The sequence below is a fragment of the Eptatretus burgeri genome, chromosome 6, assembly GCF_056783735.1.
Source record: "Eptatretus burgeri isolate ZD-2024b chromosome 6, Ebu_testis_v1, whole genome shotgun sequence".
NCBI lineage: Eukaryota > Metazoa > Chordata > Myxini > Myxiniformes > Myxinidae > Eptatretus > Eptatretus burgeri.
Genome location: NC_140966.1, coordinates 30,993,183 through 31,019,953, shown reverse-complemented (window position 1 = coordinate 31,019,953; position 26,771 = coordinate 30,993,183). Strand labels below are relative to the sequence as shown.

Sequence of the window (26,771 nt, the reverse complement as noted above, 5' to 3'; positions counted from 1 at the left end):
CTCACTATCTGCCATGATCTTTCCTTGGAAAGCCACATTTCCAACCTGGCCTCCAAAGCCAGTTGCCGACTGGGAATCCTCCATCGTGCAAAATCCTTCCTCAGCCCACCTGAGCTCTTGACCACATACAAATCTTTCGTCAGCAGCCTGATGGAGTACTGCTCTCCCCTCTGGGCTGGTGCCCCTGCCTCTCACCTTTCTCGGCTTCACACTGTGGAAACCAAGGCATTTGGCATCTCCCGCAATGAAGCTGAGTCTTTGAGCCTCTCACTCTCTCACCGCAGGCAGGTCGGTGGTCATTCTGTCTTCTCCCGTCTCCTCTTTGGTCTCGCTCCCCCCCCCCCGCTCTGTCTGCGATTTGTCCCCGCCATATTTCCACAGGGCGCTCAAGGTCTGCCAACAACCCTCTTCTGGTAAAAGTACCAAAATCACGAATCGCTGCTCACCTTCACTCTTTCATTCCTTTTTTGTTCCCAATCGGCTATGGGCATTCCAAATTGCGCTTGGTATAGGAGCAAATAGGTCCTTAATCCAGCTCAGGATGTTAGGACAACCTGGCCAGCATGATTCCCACGATAAGATGATCTTACTGGGAGGTACAACTTTATCACTGGTGGAAGCAAGGGAACAAAAGACCTAGCCCCCTCACTCATCTGCAAAGCCCCTTGATAGTGTCTCCAAAGGAGAGTGACAGTGGCCACATCCTAACAATTGTAGTTGTGATTGGTACCTACAACTGCACTGAGGGGCAAAAAAGAGTAGAACAAACAAAAAAGAATAGGAATGAGAAAATGATTATTGAGTGGGATGACAAAGCGACGGAAGTATCAGTGAATCGATCAAGATTAGAAAAAGAAAAGCCCTAATTTTTCCAGTTTGCAACATACTTGTATGAAACATGAACATTTAAATGCAATGAATCAAAGGAAAATCCAGCCTTTTGAGTTGTGATAATGGCATAAACTACTGTGTAGCCCACAGACAATCAGAACCAATGAAAGTGTAATAGAGGGGATTGAGGAATTGACGAGCCTCAGACCGATACCAGACTTTGTCGTACTTTGGTTGGAGCACCGCTCTGAGTGTGGTAATTCAGGAGTTCAAACCCAACTCTGACGGAGTCATACCAAAGACTTTAAAAATAGGACCGCATGTCCTGAAGCTCACCTGGATCAGGAGCAACAGTCATTCAAACCCCCTTTAGACCTCCTTAGACCCTGGTTTTTTATTATTTAATTTTTTAATGTTGTGAACCAACTTTAGTACATTACGGGTGATGAAGGTTGTGGATAAGCTTCATCGAAATTGTGTGTTTTAGCAGAAGAGTCCACAGAAAAAATAAATTTGATGTCATCGGTAACGTGATTTGGCAGCCATATTGTTTTTTTGTTTTTTTTGTTTGTTTTTTTAAACTTCAAAAATCTTCGGCGAAACTTTACAAGTATGACTTCCTATCCATGAGGAACAAAAGGTTCACACATATGATGTCGTAGGTCACATGGTTTGGCAGTCATATCGTCGACCGAGAATTAACAGGGTCTATCTGACATTTCATTCAAATTTAGAAGAAGTCCATGTAGAAGGGCAACAGAGGAAACTAAGTAAGATTATTTTATGTAACCTTTATATGTACCTGTTATGTAGCACGCGATATGAAAATAAAAAGTTATGAGATAGCGGCAATTCCACTTTGAATTTTTGATTTCATTTTTCTCAAACTCTAAAAAAGTGTAGTTGGACCCTGTTAATTCTCGGTTGACGATTTATTGGATTTACCCGAAGACCTATAAAGATCATCTTCTCCAGAACGGCTCGACAGATCGAGGGGAAACTTCACACAAATTTTCCCCAAGCCTTGGGTGTACAAGTTTTTTTTGGAATAATTGATGGGTCACATGGTTTGGCAGCCATATTGGATTGAAGAAAAATATTAAATATTGTTTTCTCTGGAACTGCTTAATCAATGGATGTGAAACTTCATGATCTAGTAGTGATGGGGAGTACATGTTTTAAATTTCAACTTGATCGGACACATGGTATAGCAGCCAGAATTTTAATGGTTTTTTTTTTTTTTTGATCTGGGTTCTTTTTGTTTAATTTTTATTTTATTTTTATTTCATTTTATTTTATTTTGAATAAGGCTCACTTGGCTGTGCCTGGATGGGTTTGAGGGTAGAGTAGTAGAGCTGAAATGTGAATCCTATCCAGGTTCCTCCTGATGACTTCATCTTTGCTTTTTGCTTGTTTGGGTTCCACGTTTCCACGTTCGCAATGGCGTGTGCCCACGTTCACTACGAGAGTGTCAGCGGCATGCGCACCCAGCTCCAAATCTGCAAGCCGGACGTCTTTCCCATTCAAAGTTTGAGAATAGGTTGTAACTATTTTGGCCCCAATGCCTCTCGTCATTGGCTTTACCGGACAAAACTGCACATCCAACGAAAGTTCCAGCTATCCAGAGGGAACCAGCTACTAGATGTTTTGATTGGTCTTTCGCCGCTTACGCCCGGGTCGTACGGTCGATTTGCATGACAGAACTGCTGTGGGCCTCCACCAGGGATTCCCATGGCTTCACCCTGCCCGGGTGTAGCTCACCATCTTTCGGGTACCAATAAGTATGCTGTGGCTCCGTCCACCTGTGCCTGTGCCTCCAGAAGCTCGTGCCAGACGGAGAATGTAGGAACGTAAGATGTATAATGAGCCGGCGGTTCGTTTCGCCCCTGCCAAGGCAGCCAAGGCAACTAGGATCCTACCCTATGGTGGCTCGCACAAGCACGAGGGATGCCTTGCCGCTTGCCAGCGAGTTCAGCCGAAATGGCATGAGAGAGGCTCCCAGAGAGGAAATGCCAATGGTGGAGTGCAAGGAAGACCCTCCAATGCCACCAGACCCGAGAAGCACCGCACCCGTGCCACCCGATGTAGCCGCCGACTGCACGCTTTCATTGCGCCTCTGGGGTTTCATTCGAGCCTTTGGTCCACGCGCATGTTGGACTCCTTGATAAAGTCAACACAACACAGGCCAAATTTTAAAATTGTTTCTGAAATTGTCAATTTTCATCTGATTGACTTGAAATTTGAAGAGAATTCAAATATCAGGTCACTGAATTCAACCACCAACTATTTTTAAGGTCATCAATAGGCCAAAAGTTTAACAGAGGCCAAAGGTCAACAACTTCGGTGCAATTTCTAAAATCCTCAATTTTCATCCGATTGACTTGAAATTTGAACAGGATTTGCATATCAAGTCAATTAATTCAACCACCAATTATTTTAAGGTCAAAAGGTCAACAAAGGCCCAATTTATGAAATTGAGAGATAGGACCTAAAACTATATTTGTCATCCATTGGGACCATACTCTGTTCAGAGCGTCGGTGCTGCCTAACCAGTCTCCTGGGCTGTTGGGTACAATCCTGGACGGGTCGTCACTCCGACACAGGATACCAGCAAGCTGGCACTCATTTTTGCCGACCTCGGAAGGATGACAGGCTGAGTCAACCCCACCTGGTATTAATTCAACAGCCAAGCGGGATTTGAACTCGGGACCCGAGGATCCCAAGCCCACCACTCGAGCCATTAAGCCAACACCAGGCATATATTTATCATCCATCAATCCATCCATCCATCCATCCATTGGGACCATACTCTGTGCAGAGCGTTGATGCTGCCTAACCATTCTCCTTGGCTATCGGGCACAATCCTGGATGGGTCACCACTCCGACACAGGATACCAGCATGCTGGCACTCATTTTGCCGACCTCGGCTGGATGCCTTGCAGAGTCAATCCCACCTGCTATTAATTCAACAGCAGAGGGGGATTTGAACTCAGGATCCTAGGATCCTAAGCCCACCACCCTAACCATTAAGCCAACACCAGGCATATATTTATCATGATATCTCAAAAAGTGGTGGACGTGTTATGACAAAACTGTGTGGATGAGTTGGTGAGGTGACGACAACAAGGGGATTCGATTTTGCTTCAGATCCAGCCCATAAGTGGGATACAAAACATGAACTGCTCAGCCTGGCAGAGGGAGTAATGCGCTCTCCCGAGTGCCATTCTACTTTGTTCTGTTTTGCCAAGTGTCGCTCTTTCATTTATTTATCTGTCTATTTGGGTGCAGGATGTCTCAAACAGTTGTGGACCGATTCAGATGAAATTGGGTGGTCAGGTTGGGTGTGTGACAAGGATGAATTGATTCGATTTTGGTGAAGATGTGAAACCAGATCTGGATTCGATAATTTTTGTGATTCTTCACCATTGAGTGATGGGACTAAAAATAATACATGGCACAATATCTCACAAGGTTATGGATGGATTCGGCCAAAACTTGGTGGACGGGTTGGGAGTGTGACAAAGGTGAATTGATTCGATTTTGGTGAAGATCCGAATCCAGATCTGGATATGAGAATTTTTTTAATTTTTAAAAGTGACTTCACCATTGAGCGATTGGGCCAAAAATGATGTGCATCACAATATATCAAACAATTATTGCGTCGGATATGTTCTATTTGATCAGGCATTGCATGGTGGAGGTTTGCGCTCTACCAAGTGCCCTTCTAGTTAATGATATGTTGTATTGTGCTCTGATATCCATTTGTGCAAAATAACTATTTAATCCATTCGGCATGATTTGTTCAGTCATCCGCGTCATCGAGTCTGTTCCATGATCAGGGTGATGGCGTCCATCTGATTTCGATGTGCCTTCCCACAGGGTGTGGCCTAGCTATGTGGGCTGTCTCGATCACCAGTCACACGCGAATGATGATAATGATGCGAACAGCTGAGGTGTGCGCGTCCCCTCTGTCAAATGTTCCCCCAAGCGATTCTCGGACTGCTAAAAGAAAAGGGGCAAATAGAATAAATACTGGCTTTGTGTTCATAACCAGCCACACATGAGCCTTAAAAGCAGCCTCAGACATGGCATAGAAGAGAGAAAGAAAAGGGTCATGTCACGTTCTTTCTGTTTTTTTTTTAATGGTTGTGTTGTTTATTCATGGATGAATTGACAGCTTGTCTCAAACTTGCAGATTCTAAAATGAACTCTTTTGTTTTGTGTAAAGAACAAACCATTCTCCTGATATCATGGCAGATATTGTAGCAGAAACAGAATGAAGGCAGGGAGGGCGAAATGAGTACAGTGTGTATGTGCAAGAGGACGATCCAGATAAAAGTGGTGGTGGTGGTGGTGGGGGACATTTTGATGGTAGACAGTACACATGGCAGAGTCTGGTAACATTTCAAAGCATTGGCAGCTCTCTTCAGTCAGAAGTACCATAGGGATGATCCTTCACACTTCCTCCTGAGGTCCCCTCCTTCACAGATGCCAGTTTTGGGCAAATTGAATTTGCTACACGTAGTGTCAAGAGATTTGTGAGTATATGACGTGCAGCAAAGGCTGTGGGCACTGACAACATCCCTGCTGTGGTGCTGAAGACTTGTGTTCCAGAACTAACTATACCCCTTGCTAAGTTATTCTAGTACAGCCAGAATGCCAGCATCACTCTGACAATCTGGAAAATTACCCATGTGTGGACTGTCCACAAAAAGTGGGACGAATGTCCCAGCTTCTCGTCAGTCCCAGCCAATTATTGCCCTGTCAGTCTACTCCCAATCATCAGTAAAGTGACGGAAGGATTCGTTAAACAGTGCAACCAAATGGCATTTACCCACCAATTACCTGCTTGCCAATGTTCAGATGTCGTTTCACATGGACACAATAACTGAATTCTGGAGGTGAGGTGAGAGTGATTGTCCTTGATAGCAAGGCAACATTTGACTGAGTGTGGCACCAAGGAGCCCGCGTGAAAATGAATTCCATGGGGATCCGGGAAAACGCTTACGTGACTGGAGTCGTACCGTGCACAAAGGAAGATGTTTGTGGTTGTTGGAGGCCAATTCATCTCAGCCCCAGGATATCGCTGCAAGAGTTCCTCACAGCAGTGTCCGAGGCACAACTTATCTTCACCTGCTTCTTCAATGTCCTGTTCATCATAAGGTCAGATGTGGGGCTGTTCGTTGATGATATCCCAGTGTTCAGCTCCATTCCTATTATCTTAATTAGATAATGGAGCACTCCATGCCTGCATGCAGCAAGACCTGAACAGCATCCAGATGTGGAGTTTTTTTTTTTTTTTTTTTTTTTTTTTTTTTTATATACACACAGTTGAGGCTCGTGGAAGAGCTAGTACACTGAACGGATCAGGACGTAACAAAACACAGGACACAAAACATGCATGCATGCGGTGGACAAGATGGACACACAAGGAAACTCCAAGGAGGGAAAACCAGAAATTTGCTAGGGATTGGGGTAGGGTTAATGAGGGTAGAAAAGATCATGGTTTTGGATTGGTGACTATCTGAGAGATGTTGGTGATCAGCTGTCTTGAAGACCTGGTGGGAATATTGAGAATGAAGAGGATGTAGAAGTTTGTTCCACAGGCAGGAAAAAAAAAAAAGAGGACCAAATGTGTGGAGGTGAGCAGTGATCGTGGCTTTGGGTAGTTTCACCAAAAAGGGTTGATGGTGGACCGTGTGAGCCCTGTAACAACCAGCAGTCCCTGGGAGTTGATTTCACAATGGGCACTTCCATAACAGCAGAGACACTTCCAACTTCTGCAGGCGGATCGTGATCGGTTCCATGGCTCACACGGCAGGGCTGTTCGGAGTTCAAGGATGAGGAGTCAAACCAGAGAACCTTAGCTTGATGCTCTCACGCATTCACAGAGCGAGACCAGCCGGTAGCCACTCACACAAACAGCACCTTTGAGTCTTCCATTGTGTGAGCAGGACATCCGTAAAAAAAAAAGTCCTGAATTGGTGAGAACCGAGTTGAGTGAATTTTTTTATATAGTCTCCCTTTTAAAGTGTGATTAAAATGCTCAATAACAACAGCTTTTCCTTCATTAAAGGTAATGTATAATGTAATATCGTTATCTTTAAGAAAATTCATAAATGTTTTGTTGTGGAACTCTATAACAACTCTACAACTCTGAGGTTCATAAGTCGACATGAACATTTGCACCACACAAGTAGCAGACAATGACCATCTCTGACAAAAGAGAGCCAAACCACTTCCCCCATGGTATTTGATGGCATTCCCATTACTGAGTCCTCCACTAATTATTTACTTTTGATCAGAAACTCAACTGAAACAGCCACATATATTCTGTGGCTATTAGAGTGGGTCTGTGACTGGGTTCTTCTGTGGTGAGTGGTCTTGGGGACATCCACCTCAAACTCTTCCCAGTGGTGGAAGGATCCCTCTTTCATATACAGTACTTGTACAATATTGATTGGTACCATCCCCAAAGACGACAACATCCACCCCCTTCACCACCAGTGTGCATGCAGCCAAAAGCATACTATTTACAGGATACATTGCAATAACTTGCCAAGTTTTCTTTGGGAGCACCTCCTAAACCTGCAACCTTCACCAATGAGAATGACAAAGGCACAGGTTAATGGGAACGCCATCACCTCCAGTTTCCCGTCTGAGGTGTACTCTATCCTGACTTGACGGAATATACCAGAATTCCTTCGTCCTCACTGGATATAAATTCTGGAACTCCTTACACGATAATGTTGTTGTGGTACCTACACCAAATGGACTACAGCAGTTTAAGAAGGCACACCACCATCTTGAGGGCAACTGAGGATGGGTGATAAATACTAGCAATACCCATAATCCTATGATGAAAAGACAAAAGAAAGTATTAATTTTTTTGTTGTTGTTTGGGGGAAGTTATCCTTACCTACTCTTCCTCCTTCTCTTATCCAATCCTCCTCCCCCCCTCTTTTCCCCTTCCCCACTCACTGCTAACACTCAAATATTTCACCCCTGCACATCCAGTTCACACGTCGGGAGTTGGATGATGTGAAGGGCACGGAACGAGATATCCTGAACGAAAGGCCCAGCAAGGAAGAGGTGATGGCAGTGGCCCAATCTGAGGGTGTACGAAAGGTGTCTGACGCTGCCGTCATCCACACCACTCTTGGAGACATCCACCTCAAACTATTCCAAGTGGAGTAAGGAGATCTCTTTAATTTACTTGCAGAATGTTAGCCAGTGAAAAATTGATGTCCACACTTGTATATATTTTTTTATAAACTGTTTGAATTCTTTTTGATCAGTTTTAGTCACTTGTTTAGCATAATTCATCACGCTCTTTTGTTTAAAGATCTCCGTATTTACACGTGGATGAATTGACAGCTTGTGTGGAATTTGCAAATTCTTAAAAACAAGTTCTGTTTTGTGTTAAGAACAAATGTTATCGCCGATTCCTGGATTATGATGATGAGGCATCTGATGTGGAAAGACTTTATTGGGTGATGGTATTTTGCTGGCAAAGTAAGCAGTTTACATCTTTTTCACTATCTTGCTGATGACACCCAGAAGCAGACGTGTCCAAGGTGCACATGTCAAATGCTGAACTTGAACACTGCTTCTTCGTGGTCATTGTTTTTTTTTAATTTTACCTCTTATTTTGCTTTCGGCTTGGTGTGGTTGGGATCTTTCACGATTCAAAAATAAAAAAACAATATATATTTTAGATATACCTACACCACACAGCTGCACACACACACACACACACACACACACACACACACACACACACACACACACACACACACACACACACACACACACACACACACACACACACACACACTTCTTAAGTTGCACACTTCCACTAGAGGGTAGTCATCTTTGGAGATATGTGTCTCTGTACCTCCTGACCGCTTCTGCATTGAAGGCCATCAGAATTTTACCATGTGCTGTACACCTCGTGCAGGTGAACTTTTTAAAGTGACAGTTTCCTTTTTTCTTGCGTAAAAAAAAATTTCTTGCGTAGATGTCCGAAGACGGTCGAGAATTTCTGCACCCACAGCAAGAATGGCTATTACAATGGACACATCTTCCACCGGGTTATCAAGGTCTTTTGGCACATTTATTTCACCAGTTTCCCATTATCAACTCTCCTGTGGCTGCTGATTTATATCCTATTGTGGGATCCCTTGTTGTCTTGTGTGTATTTATACAAACAAAGAAAACACGTACTTGTCTTTGTCTCTTTTGCAGGGCTTCATGGTGCAGACCGGTGATCCGACTGGGACAGGCATGGATGGTGAGAGCATCTGGGGAGGGGAGTTTCAAGACGAGTTCAACCACAATCTCCGTCATGATCGTCCGTATACTCTGAGCATGGCCAACGCAGGCCCCAACACCAATGGCTCGCAATTCTTCATCATTGTTGTGCCCACCGTATGTAACAAGTGTACTTTTTATTTCAATTGACGTGATTACTTTTAATAATACTGCAATTTGCTTTGCTCATTTTTGCAGGGGTTTAGGCTCATGGATGGGCCCATGCATGCAAACTGAGTGGGAAACCAAGGAGTAAATGTATTGATAGACAGTATTTCAAGTTTGGAGCCATAATATGGAATAGGCAAAGCCTCGAAGCGAACGTAGACTTCTTACATTCGCTTCTGACTTTACCTATAACTTGTTCACAACTGTGTACTTGCCAACTATACCGTGCGTGGTACATGTAAGCGCCGCACAGCTCATGATTTTGACGCAATTTCCGGTTACTTCGGCCTGGATTCGGAATCAGCGATTAAAATAATGCAAATCACGATTAAAAATTAGTTTTTGATGATGCGGGAGATATCTTTATTAAAATTAACTTTGGGAAAAAAATAATTGAATAAATAAATAAATTAACAATCACTTCTGGTCAAGAATAAAAGAAATTAAATGTTCCGGAAAGAGTTTCAAAATCACTCCCGGTAATGTTAAATACTAAATAAACACTTCCTGTCATGAAAAAATCACTTTCGGAAGTATAAAATTAACTTTGGGAAAAAAATAATTGAATAAATGCACACTTCCGGTCATGATCTCCCGGCATGCATCATTCCCCATGACAAAAACCGGAAGCAAAAGGGGTCATAGCCGACAACACGGATTCCAAATTGCCAGGGTATTGTGTTGTTGTTTCCTATTCTCTCTTGTGCACGCGTTGAGTGTGAAGCTCACTACGTTCGCTATTATCTGTGAGAAGGTGGTGGTATCAAATGATATTGCACCACACAGAAGGAACAAGAAAAAGAGCAATAGGAGATTGTCGACCCTCACCAGGACTTGTTTTGTGGAGTGTTGTGTGGCGTTTGTGTACTGGTGTGTTACTTAATTCATAATAAGAGACATAATTAGAACTGCCACTTTAAAACTGCTGGCAGTGATGACCGGGTACCAAGATGTCTTGGTTTGATCGGACACCTGTCCCTGACCCATGACGTTTTTTTATGATTATTTAATTGAATTCAGAATGGGATGAACATGAATTCAATTTAGATCAAATGGAAGACCAAATGGGTACAGTCATACATTGGAGTAATCAGAAGGAATCCAAACAAGCAAAAAGAAAAGTTGAAGTCATCACGAGGAACCTGGATAGGATTTGCATTTCAGCTGCCACTACTCTCCCCTCAAACCCATCCAGGCACAGCTAAGTGAGCCTTATTCAATAAATAAAGAAATAAATAAACCCACATCAAAAAATCAAATAATTCTGGCTGCCAGACCATGTGTCCGACCAAGTTGAAATTTAAAATATGTATTCCCAAATTACTACTATAACACAATTGTGAAGTTTTACGTTCAGTGATTAAGCGGTTCCAGAGAAAACATTATTTAATATTTTTCTTAAATCCAATATGGCTGCCAAATCATGTGACATCAATTATTCCTTAACAACCTTCAATATACATGCCTTGGGCAACATTTATATGGTTTCCCCTTGATCTATCCAGCTGTTCTGGAGAAGATTTTTCTATGTTTCAGGGTAAATCCAATATGGCTGCCAAACCATGTGACCTATGATGTCATATGTGTGAACCTTTTGTTCCTCATGGATAAGCAGTCATATTTGTAAAGTTTCACCTCGATCGGTTCAGCCATTTTAAAGAAGAAGATTTTTGAAGGTTTAAAAAACATAATAAGAAAAAGCAATATAGCTACCGAATCACGTGACCGATGACATCAGCAATTTTTTTTTTTTTGTCGACCATTTTATCCCAAGATGACCCTCAATTTTCACACTGATCCGATGTAGCGTTCCGTATATGCAATTATCACGTCATAATGAAGGCACCTTTGACGTCACAAAAAAAATCACTCATTCCCCATGAGAAGTACTTGCTATGAGTCAAGTTTCAATTTTTTCCATGGTGCGGTTTCAGAGAAAGAAGTCCAAATTTTTTGTTTTTCCAACATGGCTGCCACTCCACGTGACCTATTGTTACAAATCTGGCAGCCATTTGCACACAAACAGACAGTAGTCCCCGCAGTTCAGTTATTTCTATAAGTACGTGTTTATAGTCAGGGTCCCGTCCTTCTGTCTAATGGGTTAATTTCATGTGTGCGCTGCGGGTTTCTTTATAGTCAGGTTTTTTGCATTAAATCTCCCCTTCGCTTCATCATCGCCATTACGCCATTCGGGGCCACGGGCATAGGCGGGGTGAGGTCGACTCCGCCCACCGACATGGGTGTGTCTCGCAACCAATGAGGGATAGGAGTACCTCAGAAGCCCCCGACCAATCCGGAGACGAGTTACCTCAGGGCGGCCCAGCCAGATGGGATTTCGTCCCCGACCAATCCAGAGGCGAGTTACCTCAGAGCAGACCTCCACCCCGCGAGGGGGAGGGATAAGAAAGGTCGCGAGCTGCTTGTGCGGTGGAGAAGTTGGTTGGTTCCTGCTGGTTGAGTTCGTGGCTCCTGGTCAATGGTCGTGCTGGTCGGAGTTGGCGCTCGTCCTGGTTGGTGTTCGTGTTCGTAGTGCTCGGGTCACCGATCGTCGTTCGTGGCTGGCCAAGTCGCTCCTTGGATTCTGGAGGTGTGGGTTCGAGTCCCACCGAGGCGGGTTATGTGGGAGCGAGCAAGCTGAGGATCTCGTTTCGTTCCATGGAATCTGACCTCCACAAGCACGGGTCGGTAAAGACCGCACGAGGCGGACAGGTACCAACCAGACCTTGACCCTCAGCTCGCCTTCCCTCTCGAGCCGAAGGGCCGAATAAAGACCATTGACGTGTGTGTGTGTGTGTGTGTGTGTGTGTGTGTGTGTGTGTGTGTGTGTGTGTGTGTGTGGTGTGTGTGTGTGTGTGTGTGTGTGTGTGTGTGTGTGTGTGTGTGTGTGTGTGTGTGTGTCTGAGTGGGCCCCGTCCTTAAGTAGAAATTGCTAAGTGTTTGTTACCTTCGCAAACTTTGTTGCGAGGGTTATTTTTTGATTGCTGTGTATTTATTTATTTATTTATTTGTGAATGTTTGTGTTTCTTTGTTTGTTTGTTATTCGCATAACTCCAAAAGTATTGAACTGAATCGCAGCAAATTTGGTGGGATGATTGGTTATTATCCGAGGACAATTTCATTAGATTTTGGGAGCGATCGGGTCAAAGGTCAAGGTCATGAAAGGTCAAAATCGTCTTTTTACCATAGCGCAGTCAATTTGTATCCAATTTGCATGCAACTAATGCCAAAATGTTCAGAATTCAATGCCCCCATCTTGTGATATGTGACATGACACAATGACATAATAACCCTTATTCGCGTTTGGGAGTCAAAGGTCAGGGGGGGTCACGACATTGAAAAATGTGCGGTTTTAGTCATAACACGGTCAATTCTTATCCGATTTGCATGAAACCAACACCAAAATGTTGCCTGTTCTGTTCCCCACATTCTAATACCAATTACAAAATTAAGAGTACAAAGGTCAAGGTCGAGGTCATGAAAAGGTCAAAATCGTCATTTTGCCATAGTGCGGTCGATTTTTATCCAATTTGCATGCAACCAATGCCAAAATGTTGAGTTCAATGCACAATCTTGTGATGTACGATATGACATAATGACGTCATTACTTTTGTTAGCGGTTTGGGTCAAAGGTCAGGGGGGTCAACGACCTTTATTATCATAATGCGGTCAATTCTTATACCATTTGCATGTAAGTAGATTCAAAATGTTTAGAATTAAATTCCCTATCCTGTGATGTGTAATATTTGACAGTGACTTCATTCTTCCATGTTTCGTGTTTTGTCAAATGATGTACGTAGTTAGTTCAGACGAACTCTTATACGTCCTTTTCAGGCTAATATGTCCCTTTGGTTACCAGTTTGGGCATTGTACTTTTGCAGGATTAATTTTTGTATGAACCGTGCATTGTTAGTTTCTCAGTTGTTCTCAAATAATACAAAACAATTAACTGTTTTAATTGTACAATGAATGTTTGCTTGTTCACAATAAATAACTTATTTAGAAAAACAGAAACTCGTGTGTGCTAAATGCCCCTAAAATGCCAGAAAATAATTTCTTTTAATGTGACCAGTTGTCATCAGATTGACTTGACACCGACACCCAAAAAGGTCAGGGAGTTCATACAGAAATTGTACAATGTACGTGAATCGGTGTCAAACAGTAGGAAATTTAATGTTTTTAAGCCATCATAACACATATGAGAAGGCAGATGTGGTATGGGATTAAATACCCTCACAATCAAAGGTTTCTTGGGGGGGGGGGGCAAAATGTAGCGTTGGTGAAGGTATGCGCTCGACTGAGTGCCCGTTCTAGTTTGTATATAAATTGCATTTCTCATATTCGGTTTTAACTCTGCTCTTTGTGCTCCCCTGCCCCATAATATACTGAACAAAAATATAAACGCACCAAGCGATTGTTACTATTTTACCTCGAACTCATTAATTACTAAATCTTCACAACAATTTGGTTATAGAATCCATGACAATTGAGCATTAAATTTCAAAGAGTTCCTTGAGAATTCTGGCGACAGTCTTTGCGCTACAACAGCCGACACAACCGAGGTGTCACTGTCAGAGTTCACATAGTCAGTAGCGGGTGTGTCCACCATTGGCGTCGCGCAGAGCGGTGCATCTCCGGCGCATGGACATCACCAGATTATCGATGGTGGCCTGAGGGATGTTTTCCCATTCCTCCTGGAGAGCCACACGGAGCTGGCGGACGTTCTCTGGGACTGCGTAACGTTGTCGTACGCGTCGATCAAGAACGTCCCAAAGGTGCTCGAAGGGCGACATGTCTGGAGAATATGGAGGCCAGTCGAGGACATCAATGTCCTCCTCACCGAGGAAGTCCATGCAGATCCTGGCAACATGGGGGCGAGCATTGTCGTGCTGAAACGTCACATGGTGAAGGCGCACAAACGGCACGACGATGGGTCTGAGTATCTCGTCCCTGTACCGCTGCCCGTTCAAGTTGCCTTCAATGAAATGAAGCCGAGTGCGCTCTCCATGGCATATGCCTGCCCACACCATAACACTGGCACCACCGTGTGACACCCGACGAAGGACATTGGCGTCAGTGTAGCGCTCCCCAGCCCGACGCCAGACGCGGAGTCCGCCATCAGCCCGATACAGCTGGAACCGCGACTCATCGGTGAACAGCACTCTCCTCCATCGTGCGAGGTCCAGCGCAAGTGAACATTGGCCCAGTTCAGTCGGGTCTGACGCCGGACTGCAGTGAGGTCGAGTCCCCGGTGTGGTCGGCGGGCTCGGAGGTTGGCCTCCCTCAAGTGGTTACGCACCGTCTGGGCTGAAATGCGCCTGTTATGCAGCCCGACAGTCTCATCGGCAGTCCTCGTGGCCGGTCGGAGTCGATCCCGGAGATGTTGCAGCCTCATGTGACGATCCTGACCGGCGGTGGTCACACGTGGTCGCCGGGCATGTGGGCGGTTCACGGTGCTTCCAGTCTCTCTGAGGCGCGTTCTCAGGCGGCTAATGGTGGAGTGGTGGACATTGAAGTGTGCTGCAACGGCCCGTACTGATGTCCCAGCATTCAGCATGCCAATGGCGCGCTCCCTCAAGATTTGTGACATCTGTGGCATGTTGACATTTGGCACCAGTCCACATTTTGGGGAGGCCTTTTATAGGGCAAGCTATAGGGAGTGTTTGTGTCCTGGTCACGCTCACTGACCATCACTCTGTCAAGCCCCATGGTGCTCATGGGAAGGATTACTCAACGTGTGAGTCCACACACTCAGAGTGGTCAATTTCAATGGGAACATCTGTCTTGAGCAAAACAAAGGAACCATTGCTCAAACATATCATCGGTTTGACCATTTTCCCATAATGGCAATCTTGACTTAGATATTTAGGTTGGTGCGTTTATATTTTTGTTCAGTATATATAAACCCCGATTGTTCAATGTACCAGCTCGTTGTTGTGCTTTCTATTATTGACCCAGCACGGTTCGTGCTTGAAAACCAGTAAGCCTATTGGGCTGTAAGTTGTCGTTTGGACCAACGGACTTTGGTAATTCCGCTCGGTTACACCGGATTGACGTCGCTAGAGCGATCCGGTTCGACAGAGTCCGTTGAGGGTGACTTCCCCGGTAATTTGACGATGTGGGTATTTAGGTATATTGAAATTTGGCTATTAATCCTACCCCACACCGTCAGAGAATTGGCGATCACGGTCCTTAAGTGACCTGTCACCATCGGAGTTGTTTGAAGGTTATGACCTGCAATTCCGGGTGTTCGGTGGGAGACTGCTCTATTGCTCCACCTGGCGGCCGTTCCTCACCACCGACCCCCGGCCCACAACACTATGACGTCATTATGATTAAAACATTCTACACGAGTCGTCGCACATATAGTGAAAATTTTGTCTCAATCCGACAAGTGGTTGCAGAGAAAAACACTAAAGTTCTGTGAGGACAAGCAGACAGACAGACAAACAAACGGACACAAATGCAATACCCTCTCCTTCGGCGAGGGTAATAATGAGGACAAACAAAATTAAAGGAGTAAACTTCCTGGGTTTCTCGAATGCGTTCAAAGTGTTGCGTCATTTCCGCGATTAAAGATGACATGGGTATTTTATTATTATTTAATTTGTTCAGCCTTAAAACTGGTGGATGGAATAAAATAAAAAATCCCAGGTTATATTGGCATCTCAGATAGTTGTGCTATTTAACTTAATAAAACAAGCCTGGTGTTGGCTTAGTGGTTGGGGTGGTGGCTTGGGATCCTAGGGTCCTGAGTTCAATCCCCGTTGGGCCACTGAATTAATACACCAGGAGGTTGACTCAGCCTGTCATCCTTCCGAGGTCAGCAAAATGAGTACCAGTGCACTGTTAAGGGGGACACTGCATCAGCGGCATAGCCGCGTTCCAACCAATGATGCAACCAGCAGCCATAGGCTGCACTCGATAGAGAGAGACTTAATAAAACGTAAATAGCTTCATAATATATGTTAATTAAAACCTGGTTATCTTGACTTGGTGGACATGGTCAAATCTCTCACCTGGACAGTCACCAATCAAGTGACGGGTAGTCCTTTGGATCGTACATCATCTGCCGGGAAGGTTCAAAAGATCTTTACTTCGGTTTCCTACATAACAGTAACTCCAACTCTTCCGTCTGCAATACGTTTGTCGGTTCGAAAGGATTGGGGGCCGAGTGAGACCCTCGACAAACCACCATGTTTGTACACTCTCAATGAGAGGGTTTTGCACCAATTCCCAATGGCTGTGGCTTTACTCATGCTATGGTTTCCCGTTCCCAATTCCAGACGATGCACCAAACCAACACTTCACTGGTGAAATGCATGGTTTATTCAAGAAAAAGGGGAGGGAGGACAACAAAGCAGTGTTACAGCAAATGGAAATCATGGATGGACTGTAACTCCTGCTCCTACGAATATCCTGTCTGCTTATGCAATGAGTTAATGGCTAATGAGCTCACAAATTGGAGACAAGACTGAAAGAAACCTGCCCATTTGCTATGTTTGCGCATGGTGGTTGTGTTTGCGACGGGAGTGGTGAGCTCCTTTTGGGAGAGTCACGTCACATCCTGGTCCAGGGCTGCTGATGGACTTTTTGCCAGGTCATGTGCTGCATCCTCTATGGTGCCGTTTGGTGGACATGGAGCCGTTTCTTACCCCATGCTTCACACAGATCCGGTTTCGCCCCTTGCAGCCGCGATCCTTCGTTTTCGCCTCGGCAAGCCACTCAAACCCATCTTACACATAGTCCGATGTATGCTGCACTCCGCCTTTTATAACATGTCAGCGAGCAGGCATGGCTTTGAGATGCGAGGAGATTATAAGCATCAGTGGCAGGTCAATTTTTGCCACGTCCCTATGCATGATTCATGATGGCGTTCACCTGCACTAGTCCGTGCTCGAGAGGGTGAGAAGGTTAAAAGCACAGATACCGAAGAGGAACAATTTTGTGAATTAAGATGCGGGGATGGTAGGTGCTTAGACAGACACCTACATAATGGTGGGGGCCACATTGGATTCTGCTAAAACGCTCTTCGACACGTGACTTTTCATTTGAAACAGAAACCAAACACTTGTGCTCCACATTTATTAATGAAATGTCTATTCTATCTTACTCACATTAGCCCCAATGGCTGTCCCTGCAACAATATGTTTGTTTATACCTGGTTATATTGTCTTGCTAAATGAGGGTGAGATTATTTAAACATTAAAGCTTATTACCTCCACCACTGCTGTGAGTAGGATATCTCAAAAAGTTATGGACAGCTTTGGACGATACTTGATTGACAGGTTGGGTGTGTGACAATAACGAAGTGATTAGATTTTGGTGAAGATCCAGATCTGGATAATGTAATTTTTAAGTGATTCTTCACCATTTAGAGATGGGGCTAAAGGCGATATGCAGTAGAGAACGATATCTCGAAACGTTGTGGACAGATTTGGATGAAACTTGGTTGACAGGTTGGGTGATGGTTTCTTCTTTTGTGTGGTGACAAGTTGGGTGTGTGACAAGGATGAACTGATTAGATATTGGTGAATATCTGGATCGGGATACTCGTACTAGAATTTTTAAAGTGATTCTTCACCATTGAGAGATGGGGTTAAAAACGATATATAGCACAATATCTCAAAAAGTTGTTGACAGATTCGGATGAAATTAGGTGGATGAGTTGGGTAGGTGACGAGAATAAGCCGATTCGATTTTGGTTAAGGTCCGGATGCAGATCTGGCCTATCAGTGGGATTACAAAATGTAAACTGTTCAGCCTGGTGGAGGTATGTGCCCTACCAAGTGCTATTCTAGTTTTATAATGTTGTGTAGGATAAAAGAAAGATTCCCTCCAGGAGGCAATTATTTTCAGTGTTCAGGAATGAACAAATCATCGGACTGAATAATATGAAGAAATCATCAATAATATGACCTTTGTCCACTGAACAAGGGTCATATTATTCAAACCAAACAATGTCCACTTCCACCAATGGCATTTTAATTGAAGGCTACATGTTTGGCTCATCCCATAAAGACTCGCGTGTGCGTGTCCATGTATGTGCGTGTACGTGTTTTTGCCAGGTGCTCCACTTGCATTCTCCCACAACTTCCGTCCGACTCTCCCTTCTCCCGTATACGTCTGTTTTGATCTCGTTAGACTATATTTTATCACTTCTCTTCTCTCTTCGCTCTCTCTCTCTCTCTCTCTCTCTCTCTCTCTCTCTCTCTCTCTCTCTCTCTCTCTCTCTCTCTCTCTCTCTCTCTCTCTCTCTCTCTCTCTCTGCTCTCTTATAGTGTGCTGTCAGTCAGAGATGCCTGATGTTGGAGATCATCGGCATTTGTGTCTGATATTCCCCTTGTCCTGCTGGATCTTTCCCATTAGTTTAGTTTCCTGCTACACAGCTCATAATGGCAAGGCAGCTCTGATTTTATGTTTTAAGTTGTGCTTTTGAGTTGTATGGAGTGGCTTGGCTTCACAAAGGCATTTGATATGAGAAAACACTTTTGCTGCCCTGCGGTTCCTTGGGCAGTATTGTGGGCCATGCCATTGATGGAAAACGTTTAACTGGTTATCACATCTCCAATGGCTTACAAGAGTGATGTTCTTCAACACCTTTTGACTATAAAGCCCTCTGCCTGTGTGATGGCTGGATTCTTACTTTTTAAGCCTCCTATAGGATATGAGGAGGCTTGTACCTGTTGTAGGATTATTTCTACAATTAGTGCCTCCAATCTTTAATTGTACCGGATAGTATTTTTTGGACGTCAGGAGTATTAAACCACCATTTAGAAAAGAAAAAAAAGCATTTTTTTCTCTTGTTTTTAGGTCATCTCTACATCTCAGTAGAGATGACCTAATAAAGCCAGTCTCGAAGTCTGTCCGTCCGTCCGTCCGTCCGTCCGTCCACAATCAAACCGAGTGGAGACAAATAACCAATAGTGGAATGGATAGAGGTCGATGAGACATGCACAACGATATAAGTTTCAAGGTCGTCCAAGGTCGAGGTCAAGGTCACGAGGCTGTCAAAGTTGCGAAAATCGTCGATTTCAAATCGTATCTCCTCCCTCATTTATCAAGAGAGATCAAATGTTATTAGTGATTCAGATACTATGGACTATTGTCTAGAACAACACGAGCCATTTTTTTGAAATTTGCTCTCGTTCCGATTTTATAGTTTTTATCCGCCTTGTGGTGCGCCGGAGACCTCAACACGGTCTCCCGCGCTGATTTTAACTTCAAATTCAATTATGCTTCCACCTTTCGCACTGCATAAGGTTGATCGACACTGAAATAAAGCGAATTCGACCTGGAATTCACCTTTAATGAGGGATATGCATCAAATGCGTTGTTTGGGTGGGTGTGGGTGCTAAGATGCCACCGATTCTGGCAGGCACGGGATGAAGCCGAGAATTGTCTCCTCGCGGGAATGCTTACTGTTGGGGTCTGGGAGATTAATGTTTACATTTTTGAGGGTTTTAGAACACGCTTTACAGGTCTCTGTAAAAATTCCGGTGCAAAAGAGACATTTAATGATTGTATAAAAAAATATTTCGTCCGCCGCGTCACGGCTCATCACGTGACACCACGCGCGAGAACAGACGCGTCATTGAGTCACGTAAAGGTTTTGCGTGTGTGCGCTGACGTCATCGCGCTCCTCTACTCTGTGGCCAAGATACGACTTGATCGACACTGAAATAAAGCTAATTCGACCTGAAATTCACCTTTTGATTATAGATGCCCCTTAATTTGATTTTGCTTCTGCCGACCTCTGGCAGAGATGACCGGCACTCCCGCTCGGGGGTATTTTTTTTTCTGTAAATTCCCAAGCTGTATCTTGGAGCTGGCTGGGACTTTCGGAATGAAATTTTGCATCAATAATGTAAATATAAAGTATTCCGGGTCGACATCCTTTAGGTCATGACCTAATTATAGACTTAAACATTCTTCACCATAACCTGCCGTAGGTTTGTCCGATCATAACAAAATTTCCCTCTCTGGATAGCCTAGACTCCGAGAGTGTGGCGCATTTACACTTCATTTACATTATGCGCCTTCGAGTTAAAGGTCGAGGTCAAATGGTGGTCTGGGGGGATTTTTTTCTTTTGTCATTGCTCAATTTGGCCAATGCATCATCTCAAAGACCACTTGGCCTTCCAAGATGTTCTTCCAACATAATAGTGGACCTGCACTGAAGTTATGCACCTGATATTTGTTTCTTGTCCTTGGCCTACAATGTTCAGATTGTGACCTAATTAACAAAAAAGAACGTCTTTTTGATCATAACTTGAATAATTTTCCTGCGATTTTCATGATGTTGAGTTTTTTTTGGATAGATTTGTTTTACTTTATCCAAAATAGATAAAAACAAATCACATGTTTTCATCTATTTTTAAATGTGGGACATTTTCCCCATGTGCATATGTATACATGGGGACATATATGTACATGGGGACGCATTTTCTTCATTTACACTCTATTGGTAAATGTTGAAGGTGAAAGTCATATGGCGGTCCGAAAAGAATATGGTTATCATTGATTGAATTGTGGGCACCAGGGAAGGCTTACCCTTGGCGATCACTTTGTGGTCGCAGATATCTAGTTGTATACTATACTTCCATTAACCTTTTGATTATTTTCTTCCAGAAGCAGGTTGACTTTATAATTTTTGCATTGTCACTAATCCACCAACCTCTGTTTGTTTATTATAGTTCATTGGGATCAAACCCCAATTTTATAACTGATGACGTGAAGATGCCTCTGCAGCCGAAAGCCGAAGTCATGATGTTTTCGGGCTGTCCATCCGTGCCTCCGTATGTTGTCAGTCATTTGTTACCACAATAACTTGTGAACCACTGAAGGGATTTCAACCAAACTTGGCATAATTGTGACCTGTGATACAAAGATGAACCGATTCGATTTGTGTTTCAAAAAGTCAAAGATCAAATTTGGTTTAAATATCAATTCGTATTCATCAGTTCACGTACACCATCACTATTCTGTACTAATTGCCAAATAGCAAATACAGTTTCCTGAATTTTTAATTTGACCTTTGATTGAAATCAACCATAACAGTGGGTTCACATCCAACGTGGGCAGAGGCGTATCCATTGATGCATTCATGTCCAATTATATTTTTTTAGTTTATTGTTATTTTGATCCCTTTGTTGCTCTTTTGTGGAGAAAAGCTGAATCTGGCAATGCAGAGAATGTTCTGTTTGGAATCACAGCTACCATTTACAACCTCCTTAATCCACAAACTATAAATATGTGGATAATATTTGCTTTTCCGAAGGGTTTGTATTTTATTTTTGTTTTTTAAGTTAGATTGTCTGCTCCCGTTCCCTTGTCGTATCTTTCCTGTTTATTTGATGCACAATTCTCCCCTCGTCTGCTTGTTCCTCTCTGCTCCATTGTTGATGCTGGCCTCTCACCGCTCTGTCCGCTCTTCAATGAGCCTTGATCTGTGTTTAAACATAATTATTTTTGGGCTCGGTTATCAAAATGTCCACAGGAAGCTGGCAGGCGACGCGTCATGCAGTGCCTTTCTTCAGCTCGCATTGTTGAGGTAATTTGTACTGCACTGAATGTTGAGGAGAAGACGAACCTGGTGGTTCTCAGCAATTTTCAAAATAATGAATACAAGTTATCATAAATAAAAACTCTTCTTATCGTACTATATTTTGATGAAATCTTATTTTTCTAAACGTTTTAAAATCGAGAGTTAGAACATATATTTTTGTTTTTGTTTTTATTTATTCATTCGTTTCATTTAATCTTTTATTTATTTATCAGCATGTAATATATTATGTGCTGGACAAGGATGTGAGATGTATTTTTGCATAAATTAGGAAACTGCGGACAAATGAACATATTGGATAATAACCTGGGGGTCACAACACCGTGATTAAATACTCGGATGGAAATGTCGAAAGGATTAAATTGCATTAAATCAGACCTTTTCCACATTTATTTGCACATTGTAACCCATAAATTCTACAAATTTCAGATAATTAATGAAGAATACAAAACTAGAATGTCTGGTTGGATAAGTGTCCACCCCCCTTGTATTGCAATGTAAATTAGCTCGGGTGTAACCAATCGCCTTCAAATTCACACACCAAGTTAATTGGCCTCCACCTGTGTTAAATTATAGTGATTTTGATTATTTCAGAATAAAATCAGCTGTTCCTGCAGGATTCCTCTGCTGGGTAGTGCATTTCACAGCAAAGGCTCAACTATGAGCACCAAGCAGCTTTCAAAAGACCTTCAGGATTAAAGTTGTGGAAAGTCGCAGATCAGGGGATGGGTATAAAAATATTTCAAAAGCCTTGAATATCCCTTGGAGCAGAGTCAAAAGAATCATATGGTACCACCAAGACCCTGCCTAGATCAGGACTGTCCCTCCAAACTGGATGGCCAAGCAAGGAGGAGACTGATCAACGAGGCCACCAAGAGACCCATGACAACTTTGAAAGAGCGACATTCCTTTATGGCAAAGACTGATCACTCTGTGCATGTGACAACAATATCCCAAGCACTCTACAAGTCAGGCCTGCATGGTAGGGTGGCAAGAAGGAAGCCATTATTCAAAAAAAGCCCACCTTGAGTCACATTTGAGGTAAGCAAAAAAACCACTCCTGAGATTCTGAAGCCATGTGGCAAAACATTTTGTGGTCTGAGGAAACGAAGATGGAACTTATTGGCCAAAATGCAAAATGATACATTTGGTGGAAACCTGACACAGCACATCACCCAAAGAACACCATCCATACTGTGAAGCATGGTGGTGGCAGCATCATGTTATTGGGATGTTTCTTATCAGCAGTGATTGGGGCAATTGTTAGGATAGAATGGAAAATGGATGGAGCAAAATACAGACAAATCCGAGAGGAAAACCTGCTGCTCTCTGCAAGAAAGCTGAAATTTGGATGGAAGTTCACCTTTCAGCATGACAACGACCCGAAGCACACAGCCAAAGCTACACTGGAGTGGCTAATGAACAAAAAGATAAATGTCCTTGAGTTGCCCAGTCAGAGCCCCCGACCTACATCCAATCAAAAATCTTTGGTTTGACTTGAAGATTGCTGTCCATCAATACTACCCACACAACTTGACCGAGCTTGAACAGTTTTGTGCAGAAGAATTGCTAAATATTGCCCAATCAAGGTGTGCAAAGTTGGTAGAGACCTTTCCCAACAGACTCGCAGCTGTAATTGCTGTCAAAGGTGCTTTCCACCAAGTATTAACTCAGGAGGGCAGACACTTATCCAAACAAGATATTCTAGTTTAGTATTTTTAATTAATTTTCTGAAATTTGTAGAATTTGTTTTTCACTTGGAAATTGTGGACTACAATTTGTTAAAAAAAGTGGGAAAAATTCTGATTTGATGCAATTTAATTCCGGACTATGAGGCAACAAAAGGCGAAAATTTTGAAAGGAGGTGTTGACTTTCTGTAGGCACTGTGTATATTATGTTGAGAGATAGAGATAGTCCAGGAGCCCAGAAGATTTATTCAAGTGAAAAGCGCCGGAACGTTTGACCTCATGGGCTGATGGGGTCATCCACCGACATCACAAAAATGCATTGCTGCCGGGTCTGACCCGTGGCTTTCCCCCCAAAATCACTCAATTGGTGACGCCATGACCGAAAAACCTAATTTCCTCAATATCAAGCAAACTATCCATGATAATATCACCAATAAGGTGTCCATACCTATGTTTTCATGGTCAATCATTACCCTGATGCTATGCATATGGCTATAAAATGTATAGTTTACCACGTAAATGCATGGTTTATCCACATTATGTGATGGGTCTGGTGGTGGTTCAGATGGAAGTTGATCTTGGTAACATATCCCTACTGTTGAATGCAGAGTACTCTTGCCATCTGGTGTCTCCGTGTTTACATCGTAGTTATCCCATGCTAATGCTGAAAAAGAATCATCATCATCATCATCATCATCATCATCATCATCATCATCATCATCATCATCATCATCATCATCATCATCATCATCATCATCATCATCATCATCATCATCATCATCATCATCATCATCATCATCATCATCATCATCATCATTTAATATTCTAACTAATAATTCGTAATTATTAATATTGAATAAAAACAGTCCTTGCCATTTCGTATCACCGTGTTAACATCATAATTTTCCCAGGCTAATGCTGAAATATACAAAAAGGTAATAACACAACATTTTCACCACAAACGTGTATTGGTTCACGAAAAAATATTTTCACGAAAAAAATAAGTGACCACTATATTCGTTATTGTTGTCTGTATGTGTCTGTCTGTCTGTCCCGAGCATAGCTCCGTGGGTTTTGATCTGATCCTCACAAAATTTTGGTGGGAGGTTTATATCATGATGTCGTTGTGTTTTCCTGAAAAGGGGCGTGGTGCGCCCATTATGGGCATAGCCGCGCCCAAAAAAACATGTTTTTAGGGGGTAGCCTATTTCAATTTGCATCTTCTCCTAGGGGGTTTGTCAAATCTGACAGGGGTTTCAGTATTTGGTTAGCCCAATGGCACCCGCATAGCCCCACGGAGCTCGATTATTTATTTATTTTTTTTTCATTTTCGTCCCAAGGTCAAGGTCACGAAATTAGAAAATTGCGAATTTTGACATAAAAAAAATTTCTTCTCTGAGGGGTTTGTCAAATCTGGCAGGGGTTTCGGTATTTGGTTAGCCCAATGGCACCTGCATAGCCCCATGGAGCTCGATTTTTCATTTTCGTCCCAAGGTCAAGGCCACAAGGTCACGAACTTAGAAAATTGCGAATTGTGTTTTTGGGGGGTAGCCGATTTCAATTTGCGTCTTCTCCTAGGGGGTTTGTCGAATCTGGCAGGGGTTTCGGTATTTGGTTAGCCCAATGGCACCTACATAGCCCCACAGAGCTTGATTTTTCATTTTCGTGTCAAGGTCACAAGGTCACGAACTTAGAAAATTGCGATTTTGACAAAAATCCATCTTCTCTGAGGGGTTTGTCGAATCTGGCAATGGTTTCGGTATTTGGTTAGCCCAATGGCACCTGCATAGCCCCACGGAGCTCGTTTTTTTTTTTTTTTTTTTTTTTTCCGACCCAAGATCAAGGTCACAAGGTCATGAACTTAGAAAATCTCAAATTTTGACATAAAATCATACGACCGCCCAAACTTTGAGAGCCAGGATGACAATATTTTTATGCATAATCTTCAGGTCATTCCCCACCTAAAGTCTTGAAACCATTTTGCTCTATCTCGAACACCTTGCCCCTGGCACCCCCTTCAAGTTTGTTTTTACGCTGATTTCATCAAAGTATGGATAATCCGATGAATGTGAAATGCCATATAGCCTATATGACGTTATATTGTTCCTGGAATGTTCCAGAGGAAGTTTTGCACCAAAGGTCATAATCCTTGACCTTTGACCTTTAAAGGTCAAATTTTCAAAGTTGTGGGAATCAAACCGGGTTTTCGACCTTCTTCGACGAACTAACTCCAATAAGCTATAGCACGTATCCTGTTTCCTTATTTTAATGTCCACAACATTGTTTTGTGACCTTTAAAGGTTATGCAAAGGTCAAATTGTTTAAAGTTGTTGAACGAAACCGGGTTTTCGACATTTTGCAGCTAATAACCTGTCACTCGTACCACATCATGTTGATAATTTTTATAACTTGGTCAAACATTATCACATTGTCTCATCCTTGACTTCTGAAACAATCTACATCGTCAAATACCACTCGTGAACCATCTTCGTCTTCATACTTGTTTGTATTATTATTGCTATTATTATTATTATCATTATTATTATTACCTGTTCCTCATCCATCGCGCAGATGGAGACCGGCAGGAGTTTCCTGTTCCAAGACAGAGCAGGTGTAGGCCATTTCAGTCTCGAGCCGCTTCACTTCATCGTAGCTGATACAATGACCAAAGCGGTTTAGGGTGGTCAACACTGTTTTCGATCCTGTCAGTGTTCCCAACACGAGCCCAAGGGCTTGATGGTTCCAAGGCCTAACTCTTCCTCTGGTACAGTTGAACACAGCATCAAATGCACCAGCTAATGTTTTTCTCTCGATCACATCCCTATTGGAGTTATTTACACCAATTTCTGATTGCAACCCACCGATGAGAGTACGGAAGATCAGGAGAGTCAGATCGGGGATACTTGGGGAAATTTCCTTCAGGGTATGAACTGAAGTGGGTGATGGGGTCTTTGATTGGGGGATTGCAAGAATTTCTGTCCGCGATGCCATGGCAGCATACCTGATTTCTTCAATCTTTTCATTGGAATCAGTCAGCATAGGAAATGCCTCAGCAGACGTCAGTGATGAGTGGAATACAAGGTTTCCAGATTTGTTTGCTCGTTTGTCAACGAGGATTTCCAGGAATCGTTCCTTTATCTTCGATATCAGACTTTGTGTAGTGTCCCTCTCAATGTCATCCTGTGTTCCTCCAAGAGCAAGAAACTCT

At 43.1% G+C, this 26,771-nt stretch overlaps 1 protein-coding gene across 3 annotated transcripts in view; it reads left to right on the top strand.

Moving 5' to 3' along the window:
• The window catches only part of PPWD1 (peptidylprolyl isomerase domain and WD repeat containing 1), a 78,781-nt gene that overhangs the window by 37,916 nt on the left and 14,094 nt on the right, over positions 1 to 26,771 (top strand). For all 3 annotated transcript variants that reach the window (XM_085884462.1, XM_085884461.1, XM_085884460.1), the window contains exons 9-11: positions 7,849 to 8,024; positions 8,852 to 8,933; positions 9,079 to 9,261. In XM_085884462.1, the coding sequence (XP_085740588.1) occupies positions 7,849 to 8,024; positions 8,852 to 8,933; positions 9,079 to 9,261 (441 nt within the window). The remainder of the gene's footprint in view (positions 1 to 7,848; positions 8,025 to 8,851; positions 8,934 to 9,078; positions 9,262 to 26,771) is intronic.